At 42.1% G+C, this 9,988-nt stretch overlaps 1 protein-coding gene across 5 annotated transcripts in view; it reads left to right on the forward strand.

Moving 5' to 3' along the window:
* Window positions 1–9,433, forward strand: part of PTN (pleiotrophin) — a 109,529-nt gene extending 100,096 nt beyond the window's left edge. For all 5 annotated transcript variants that reach the window (XM_054034147.1, XM_054034144.1, XM_054034134.1 and 2 more), the window contains one exon: window positions 3,212–9,433. In XM_054034147.1, coding sequence (XP_053890122.1) covers window positions 3,212–3,264 — 53 coding nt within the window. In that variant the 3' untranslated portion in view covers window positions 3,265–9,433. The remainder of the gene's footprint in view (window positions 1–3,211) is intronic.
* Window positions 9,434–9,988: the final 555 nt, after the last annotated feature.

Consider the following 9,988-nt stretch of genomic DNA (forward strand, 5'->3'; position numbering starts at 1 on the left):
GGTTTAAGTGTAGACATACCCTTAGAGTTAGGCCTGGTCTACACTAGAAAATTAGGTTGGTTTAATTCCATCCGTCGGGGTGTGAAAAATCCACACCCCTGAGCAGCGTAGCTACACCAACCTAATCCCTCCTGTCAGCCTAGTTAGTGTCTACACCAGTGGTCTCAAACTCAATTTACCTTAGGGCCAGGGCCAGTCCTCAAATCCTCCCAGCGGGCCAAGAATGTGACTGAAGATGGTGTTCAGAAAAGAAAATGTTTATATTGTATTTTTCATTTCGAATTTCTTAGAAATAATAAAACTGTCATAACAACTTTGTACAATCCTTCACCTGCCAGAGAGTTTTTAGTGTTTGCCAGACACCTGGCAACGCTTCAGTTCTGTCAGTTTGTTGATGTTTGGCCTCAGTGACTGAGCAGTTGAAACCTTCAGGATTGCAGCAAGGTGTGCATCAGATAATTGTGTTCGGTGTTTTGACTTGTTTATTTTCATTATGGAAAAAAGTGATGCTGACTCTGCCTAGCAACCAGTAATGGTATCTCTGTCCCTCTTCCCCCAGCCAATGGGAGCTGCGGGGGGCTGTGCCTGCCGCAGACATTGCCGGCAGTGTGGCTGCATGCGTCTCTCCTCCGCGGGCCGGGGACTTTGAGACCCCTGGTCTACACTTAAGCGCTGCAGCTGCACTGCACTCTAGTGTTTTTAGTGTAGACAAGTCCTTACTTAGCACATTCTATGGGGTGGCAAGGAAAATGAAGTGAAAAATGGATGCTGGCTCTGGGGATTTCATGGTCTTCTATTTTTTCCTGAGGTTGGTTTCCTTTGGCTTCAGTCACCAAGAAATAGGCGATAGATTACAGGGGGAACCTTTCTGCTCAAGATACTCAGAGCCAGATCCTAAGCTGGTGTAAAACTGTGTAGCTTTATTTACTTCAGTGGAACTATGCAGATTTACCTCAGCGGATGAGTCCCAGATCATCAAGGGTAATGATCCAATCAGAGTAAAAAGTCATACCCAGCCTTTCGACTCAGAACTCTGAAGTGCTAGTGAAGAACACTAACCAAATCGGCACCTGGCAAACTCCTGGCTTGGAGGCTGACATTTGTCCTGTGATTTCAACATGGATTTTTTTCCTATAAAGGGAAGAAGTGATGGTGTGATTTGATGGAGAGTGACGCCTAGTGGTTAAAGCAGGGTCGGACAGCTAGGACTCTTGAGTTGTGTTCCCAGTTCTGCCACTACTTGCTGTGTGGTCCTGGGAAAGAAGCTTAACTGTGCCATGCCTTGGTTTCTTCATATGTATATTGAGTATAATATAAACGGTACTGTATTTCACAGTGGCATTGTGAGGATTAAGTAATGTTTGCAGAGAGGTTTGTGATCCACCAATGAAAAATGACATACAAGAGTAGTCCAAGTGTCATGCTGTCTGGAATGACTCATGACCGAGACTGCCAGCCTCAGGGCAGACTGTAAAAAAGCAGGGCAGACACCCCACACTGGTTGTATGTTCTATAATTAGATTTCACCAACCCAGAAAGAAATGTGTACTCTCAAAGTAATACAGTAGTTTTATAACAGAGTCACAGACAGTCCCCTAAGACACTCCAGCCTATCTTGCCAGCCAGGCAAGCTGGACTCTGTGATAAATGGTTACTTACACCCAAACTCACAAAATATTCAGGTTGCTCCCAGTCCCAAAGAAGCAGTCACTTACCCTAGATCTCATACCATAGCCAATCCTGTAATAAACTAACTAAAGGTTTATTAACTAGGAAAAAGAAGTAAGAGAGTTCTTTACAAGACAGAGCAAGCAAGCATGTATACACAAATGAGTTTCAGTGTGTGATTCAAAAGGTGACAGAGCTGTAGTAATCTGCCAATTCAAAATGTCTTTCAGGACTAAATCATGCCAAGCAGCATGGGAATCTCTTTGCTTATGTTTAGGAATCTTTGCCCCTCAGAATCCAGACAGCATAAAAGAGATTCAGTTTCTTCTTGTCAGGGATTTTTATCCCCTCCACTCCAGAATCCAAAACTGATGGGATGAGTTCATGCACAAGTCTCTCCTACCTGGAGGAAGGTAGGAAAGCAGTTAACAGGGCCTCTGTCCTTTGATGCTACATAATACCTCATTTACCGTCAATGGGCCATCTTGTGTGCAGGGTGAGCACTTTGCCTTAATTAATGCTTCTTTTCCTGTTTAGTGAGTTACACAATTACAGAGGTTTACAAGGCAAACACTCATAACTTTATAACATGAGCTGCAGCCATTGATCTTACTTATAACCACCAAGGTTATAAATGAGATCAATACATGCTGCATCCTACAAGCATTTTATAAAGTCTAAACACATTCTTAGTGATTTAACATCTAACATCTATTTTGATAATGCTAACACACAGGTACACAAGATTGGTTTCCAGCTATCCATTTGTATGTGTTCAGTAAGGCCTGGGGCCTTGTCATGAGCTGGCACCTGGTCTGCCAGCGTCACACCATATACTTCCCCTAACCCCCAAATTCCTCTTGTTCATAATCTTTTGCTAGGCTACACTATGAACTTGATTTATCTATAAAAGAGCATGACATAGGAACCTTAAATTAAATCTATACTGTTGTTTCCTCACTCACTTAATGTTAGCCATGTACTACTCCATACCCCTTAGCGACAAAACCCTGGGTGACTACGGCCCGAGCCAACAGCGGGTGCATTTTGTGTCTGAGTTTGGACTGGATTTTAAATCCAGGTGCTGTTCTGAACAAAAAGGGGAGACACTGGCAGAACAGGGCCCAGGGAAGCAAGAGAGCTTTCTCACCACCCTCTGGAGTCACTCTGACGATCGGAGAAAGCCAAATGAAACAGAAAGGAAATGAGGGAGGTGTGTGTGTGTGCAAAGCTTTTCTCCAGCTCTCCACTGAGCCGTGACCTGGTTTCTCCAGGAGCTGCCTGCTGTTTTCTTATTTTCTAAGCAAGTGCCTAAGACAATGCCTTGCATGCCAAACAGAGTCAGCCAATCAGATAGGAAAGGTCCTGATCCTTCCCTCTTTTTTTATTTTTCTTCCCTGGCTCTGAAATAACAGTTCTTGTGTCCACAGAGAAGATAGGGGAAAAAAGCTTCTCTTACCTGCCTGAGCACTGGGTTAAGTGTTGTTGTTTTTTTGGTACTGTATTTAGCTATTAATATTTTTCATTGTTGTCATCTTGGCAGAACCCAAGAAGAAGAAAAAGGAAGGCAAGAAACAGGAGAAGATGCTGGATTAATAGAAGCCATGCTGGGCAGCAGGAGAAAGGGACATCAGCAAACGTGATCAGTTAACAGTTTCATTTACATCTAGGCAATTTACCCTAAAATTATTTATAGCTTAATTGTACAATAGGAGGAAAAACACACACACACACACACACACACACCTTTTTTAAAATGTTACTCTAGTATTTTTTAATGTATAACCCTAACAACATTTTAGAGGCCTGCAATAAAGAACTGTAATTTCATTCAGAAAATTATTTCTATGGTATATTGAACAATGTAGACTATTTTAAGGTATTTTTTCCCTCAAGTCTTATTTTAGATGTCAATCTGGATAAGTTACTCCATGCAGGCAGAACCTTGAGCCTCTGGAAGTCAGTGGGGCAGTGTGTGGGAGCAGGAGTCTGCCCACATGCAGTAACGTGTAAGATTCAGGCCTTGGGTCTGAAACAAACAGGACTTTTTTGGGGATGGGGTGGGGAGGGGAAGTCTTGTCAAAACTAGAGAATTGTGTGGAAACTGTCTGGGATGGGTGGGAAGGTTTAGTATTTGCTGGCAAAAAGTAAGAGGGGGTGGGACAGTAAGTATTCAGTTCAAAATACTACTGTTTAAAATCTCATTGTTTCTACCACTGGCACTTTATTGGCAACAAGAATGGTGAAATCCTCTCTAGAAAGCTGGGGTAGGCAAAGTCCTCAATTTTCACAGTGTGGCACTTGGCTGAAAAAGTGCTTGTCATAGTGAAACATCATCAAAACTCTCCTTTTGTTTTCATGAAAAATTCAAAGTAACAGAGAAAAATGTTTCCCTCTCTTTACCTGAAATCCTGCAAAAATACCTTCACCCCTCTCTTCCCCAGCAGGGGAATATCCTTTTCATGCAGTCTTGTTGGAAGCATTGGGTTTTTGCCTTACCCATCTCCCAGTGGTGTCAGTGCGAGCCTTCCTATTGATTTTAATTGGAACTGGTTGAGAAATAGTATTTAACAGAAAAAATTGAAATACATGTTTTTTTTTTTTAAATGGTCATGGAATTTTTCAGGTTTTTCCAGAAAACAAAAATGGAAAAAAATTGTTTTTTTGAAACAAAAAAACATTTTTTTTCATTCACCCGCTTCCTCTCCCCTTTTCTTTTATCCCATTAGAAAAAAGGGAAAGTGAAAACCAAGAAAGGTTTTGTTTTTTTTGTTAAAACTTGGAAAATTTCAATCAAAATAAAATTTTTCTGTGAAAAATTTCATTTAAAAAGTATTTTGTGGAGGGAAAATGTTGATTGAAAAAAAAGATTGACCAGCCCTAATTTTAATAGATATTGGATCTGTCCTTTTCTTGAGGGTACAGGAGGGCTGATCATTTCTTATTTTAGCCCACTATTTCAATTGACTGTGAGGCCTAGGGAAAAGGCATCTGTTATATGAGTGAAAGTGCTACCCAGCTGGCTCCTGGAAAGTCCCATAAAAGGGCTACACTGGGGAGAAGACTGGTTTTTCAGTCAAAACAACATTTAGATTAGGAGTTTAAGGAATTTCAGTGCCCAAATGCCATTGGATTTGCATTTGAAAATCCCAACCTTCTAGTACAAGGGATAGGATTTGGCTGCATAGGAAAGCAGGAATTTTTGCAGGGAAGTCCTATGGCCTTTGTTACGCAGGTCAGACTAGATTATCACAATGGTCCCCTTTCAACTTAAAATATATGAATCAATGAGAACCTGCCGACATCAGTGGTTTTGCACTTGGTGTAGGGGGAGTCCATCTGAACAGATCACGCTACAGGATTGGGGCATGGCTTGTAGAAATGGTGGAGCTTCCTTTCCTCACACTAACACACTAAAATCCCACCACCACTGTATCAAATAAACTCCAGGCACATCCTCTTTGTGCTCCCCCAGGTTCTGGAATGGAAAGGATGCTTTAGGCTATGTCTTGCAAGGCAGAAGTTCTCAAACTGCTCTCCGGAGCTCTCCTTCACCCCCTGCATCCTGTAACAGTGTGAGACACAAGCAGTTGCTGGAAAGGAAGGTGGTTCCAGGAGGGAAGAGTTTCTTTCACTCAAAGGCTTGCCAACACACAGACGTGCACAGCTTACTAAGGCTTGGTTTACACTTAACACTTATGCAAGCATAAGTATGTTGGCCAGGAGTGTGAAAAACACATGCTCCTGGTTGGACATAGCTATGCCTACCACATCCCCAGTATAGATGCAGCTATGCCAACACAAGAGTGCTTCTGTGAGCATAGCTACTGTTATATGGGGAGGTGGGGTTCTTATGTCGATGGAGTTCTCTTGGTCTACACTGGGGGGCTATGCCCATGTAGCTATGTTGGCATAGGCTTTGTAGTGGAGACATAGCCGAAAGATGTGATGTTGCCCCAATGTAGTGAAACTGGTGCAGCTTTGCATATGGACGCTCTTAAAACATTTTAAACCTGTCTTACCTTGGTGTAGCTTGCCTCTATTAAATGAGGAGCTGTCAGGAGTTGATAATGCTGCAGATAGATGGCCTCATTTTCCTCTGATATATACTGGACTAAAAGTTTTATAAAGAGGACTACTCTCCCCTTCCACCTGTAAGGGGTTAGAAGTGGATGTGAGTGGCCCGCTTCAGGAATGGTTTCCCGTCTTCATTTGCTACAGCTATAATATGGCGCTGAGGGAATGATAAGTATCCCTAAAATAACATGACCTCCTAGGGACACTCAAAACCAGTAGAGAGAGATGAAATGCCATGCTTTGGCTTGAGATGCATCTGAGTGCGAACCCTGGATTCAAACACCTGCAAATTTGGGGACGTTGGGATCTAGATTCAGATCCAGATTCTGTGGCTTGGGATGCTGCCTAGTTTTAACATTGCTCCTGACAGAAACACCCCATGCTGAAAGGGAGGCCCCTTTTTGTAACACGAACACTGTGTCACCCAGCAATCAGGATCATCTAATGATGTTGTGCCATTCCTTCCAGATCTACTCTTCAGGGGAGAGGGATGTTGCAATTTTGAGAACCATAAAAATCAGCAATCGGAAGCAGCAGTTTGCTTGGGCTCCTGGTTCAGAATAGCTAGGTGCCAACTCAGAAATCATTCTATTAACACCACTTGTGTCCACTTCTCGTGTCTCTTTCTCTCTGTGGAGCAGGATTGACGTGGGAATTGGGTGGAAGTTTTGCTTCTGTGCTTTCTTTGAATTGTGCATTAACTGCAACTAAATGAATATGGAGCATCACTAAAAGCACAAGTGACATGCCTGGGAAATGAAGTCCCTCTGAGCTGACCATTAGCAGGGAATATAAAAAGAAAGGAGTAATATGATCATCTTCATAGCTACAAGAATTCAAGTGGTGTTGATGCTGATAGGAGAAATCGTAACATATTTCCCTCACCTTGGTGCATAGCTATTCCTTCATCGTTTGGCCTCCAGTGATAGGCAATTCAAATAAAGCATGGTGCATTAATTGATAATGATCCAGGGGAGAATGAAAACAGCCACCTAACATGCAATATCCCAGCACTAAGCAGGCTCTTAGCCCGAGTGACGGCCTGATAGATACTTCCAGTTTGTGTAGGGGAATTCCTTCAAGTACTATCAGATTACTTTGTGATTGTTATTAGGATTAAAAGCTATGGGGTGAAAGCAGCTGTTCTCTTCTTTCTGCATTCTGGCTATCTCTGTGTGTCAGTATATCACATGATTTGTGTCTTCTGAACTGAAGTGTTGCTGAAATTGCTCTGCATCGACATCAACTTATGTAAACCTGCCAAGTCTTTTTTAGTGAAATATTTGATCAGCTCTGGCTTTTCAACAGAAACCTCCCAGAGCCGTCCACAGTGGAGAAAAAGGAGGGGAAGGGGAATCTCCCTTTCCATTCTTTAAGCCCTGCGAGGGGGCATCTCCTGTGAACCTGCAATAGTTTTCCAGGGGTTATTCTCTCAAAAGGAGCATTCCCCCACTAAATTTTGACAAAGTTGGAGGGTTTCCCTTTGAGCTCCTCAGACTTTTATGGTTCTCAGACTTCTGAAGGCATTGCTGGGGCTCCTCTCCAAACCTGAGCAAATGGTGGTTGGAGGTTTGAAACTGCAATAGCATTTTTGGCCAGAGGTGGGGAGGGGGAGAAGAAGAGCTCTTGTTGAGAGCGATCCAAAGGTCACCTCTGAATGCAGCCACAAGCCTATCACTTCCTGCCCCAGAAATCTCTAGTTCTCCCTACTCGGCCCCTTCATCCCACAGCAGCAGGTCACAGCACTCAAAAATCTCTCTTTGTTTATTCCTGGCTCACAGACCTATAGGCTATGGTGGATCATTGGATGCTTTTTTGCCCATTTTGTGAGTCCTGCACAAAATTAAGTTGAGAATTAATGGGACTCTGGAATTAGGAAGAGGCTGTCCAAATTACATGAGAAGATGGGCTTTTTGGTGAAGCCCTTTCCTCACAAGTCTTCTCTAGCTGAGGGCTTTCTGGTAGAGTGGAACACATCATATGCAATGAAAACTGGGGACTCCAATGTAAAGGAGAACCGCTTCAAACCCACAAGGCCCCCTTTTCAAGTTAAACTGGGAAAACAGTGGAGATCACCCTGACAGCTTCAGTGGGGTTAAGGATGAGGGGATAGAACTTAAAGGGTGGTCAGAAACTGTGTGAAGAAGTTATGGCTTGCAGAAATAAACCCTTATTCATTACTCTTTAGCATTAAGCCTTCCTGGTGTTTTCCTTTGTCTATAGAACTCCTTAAAGTCAAAAGAGGCCCTGAGTCCAGTTGGTTTCTTCCAGCCTTTGACTTCTTGAATGCTGAATGAGCCGCCTATGATGCAACTGTACCCACAGTTCTCTTATTAAATGTCTGACAAAGAGCTTCCTATTTTCAAAAGCAATTGCCCATTTCAGGCTTTGGTGAAGACCGAAGAGGTGTTCCCCAATCAAAGCCAGTTCAAAAGGCCATTTACAGTTCTAAATAGGATAAGAGAAGTTTGCAGAGAGAAGGCTGCAGCTTTGAATTCCATGAGGTAAAGGTAAGAAAATTTACAGCCTATGCTTCCTATCCATACTTACCTTCCTGTAATTAATTATACAGCCTGAATCCCCTCATCCTAATCTGTCTGGCAACAAGAATCTATCTGGTTTCCCCCAGTGAATCGTTACACTTTCAGTGTGGTAATTATGTGATTCATTCAGACTTTCCCAGTTGGAGGGGAATGGCTTTGACTCTTCAGAGATTTTTTTTTTTTTTTTTGGTCATCGATGGGTCTTAACAGAAAAGCAGGATACTACTAATGCTTAGAGCTAGAAATTGGCAAATGAGGATGTCACTAAGCAGGCACAACACCTTTCTAGAACAACAGTTTATAGAAACTACAAAGAGTGACTCCATGATTCAAAATGTATCTTAAAAAAATTGTGGCACCAATCTAAAATAATAAAAATAGAAAGGGTCCTTTCCCTTGTGTAATGAATTACACCTGGGCAAAGTGAGCACAATGACTTCACCAGATACAAGCCAGCAGAGAATCATGGCCAGCAACTCTATTGTTTTAGAGCCAAGAGTAGTTAAGCAGAGTGCAAAACATTCTTCAAAACAAAGGCTAAGATCTCTGTCTCAGAATGATGTTCTCTTCTACCACCACCAAGTAAAGGGAAAACCATAGTGGCCTGCCCTGTCCTTGCTGCAACTTCCTAGGAGAGGGATCCAGTCAGAAGTGTTTGAACATAGGAACCGGGGATGGGGAGGAAAGGAGGATGGTTTATGTTGCTGCAAATAAAATAAAACCCTCCCAATCCCTGTAGTTGTGGTATTAAAAATGTAAACGGGAATGAACATTAAAATAACGAATTACAGGCTGAATATTGCACTCAATGAATTTCTAATTATGTACATAAAACCTTACCTTATCTGATGTCTTCTCATGGGTTCTTTCCTTTTCCTTTTCTCTTTTGTTTTTGTTTTTTTAATTTGTATATTGATTTTGTAAGCTAGCTGTGTGTTATCTTTTTGATATTTTTCAAACTTGTATGAAAGCCATATATACACATTAGAGGATGAAAGCATTAATCCTGTAACATTCCTTAATGATTCCCTTAACTTGGCAGGATCGTGGGAGGTCCTAGAGAATGTATATGTTTACTGATTGTATCAACATAATTTACTTGCTCTTAGTGGAGATGAAGATGTTAAATAAACTAATACACAGAGGTTTGGCGGTGTCATCATCTGCTTGTTGAAACAATAAGGGACTTTGAAAGTCTCCTGCAAGAATTCCAAAGATTTTTGGAGGGGCTGTATATCTTCTAGTGTGATGTCAGTTTGATGTCAGCCTTGGGGTGTTGCATTTTTAATAACCCCTTTCTGTATAAACTCTAAGAAAGAGTCTTTATTTGCAGGAAGAAGCCTGGCCAAGTAACAGAGATGGGCAACTCCTCTGTAGTCATGGGCATCTAGACTGAAGTCTGTCTTCTCAAAATTCCCTCCATTTCCCAGTCCCGTAAAAGAGAAACACTTTATTAATAAACTCCAGAACATAGACACAACACTGAGAGGTGGGAGAGGAGTTTGGAACCAACTTTCTCATGGTCTCAAATAAGAATATCATGCACTTCCTCAAGAATGGAATCTTCTCCTCAGTCCTTTTCTGCCATGTCTAATCCTTTTGGGGAAGAGGTGTGGCAATGGTGGGGGAAGTAACTGGGCATCAGACAGGAGATAAGATATTTTCATTTCCATTAAGGAACAAAGAAGAGGGGTAATAAA

Source organism: Malaclemys terrapin, chromosome 1, assembly GCF_027887155.1.
Source record: "Malaclemys terrapin pileata isolate rMalTer1 chromosome 1, rMalTer1.hap1, whole genome shotgun sequence".
Classification (NCBI taxonomy): Eukaryota; Metazoa; Chordata; order Testudines; family Emydidae; genus Malaclemys; species Malaclemys terrapin.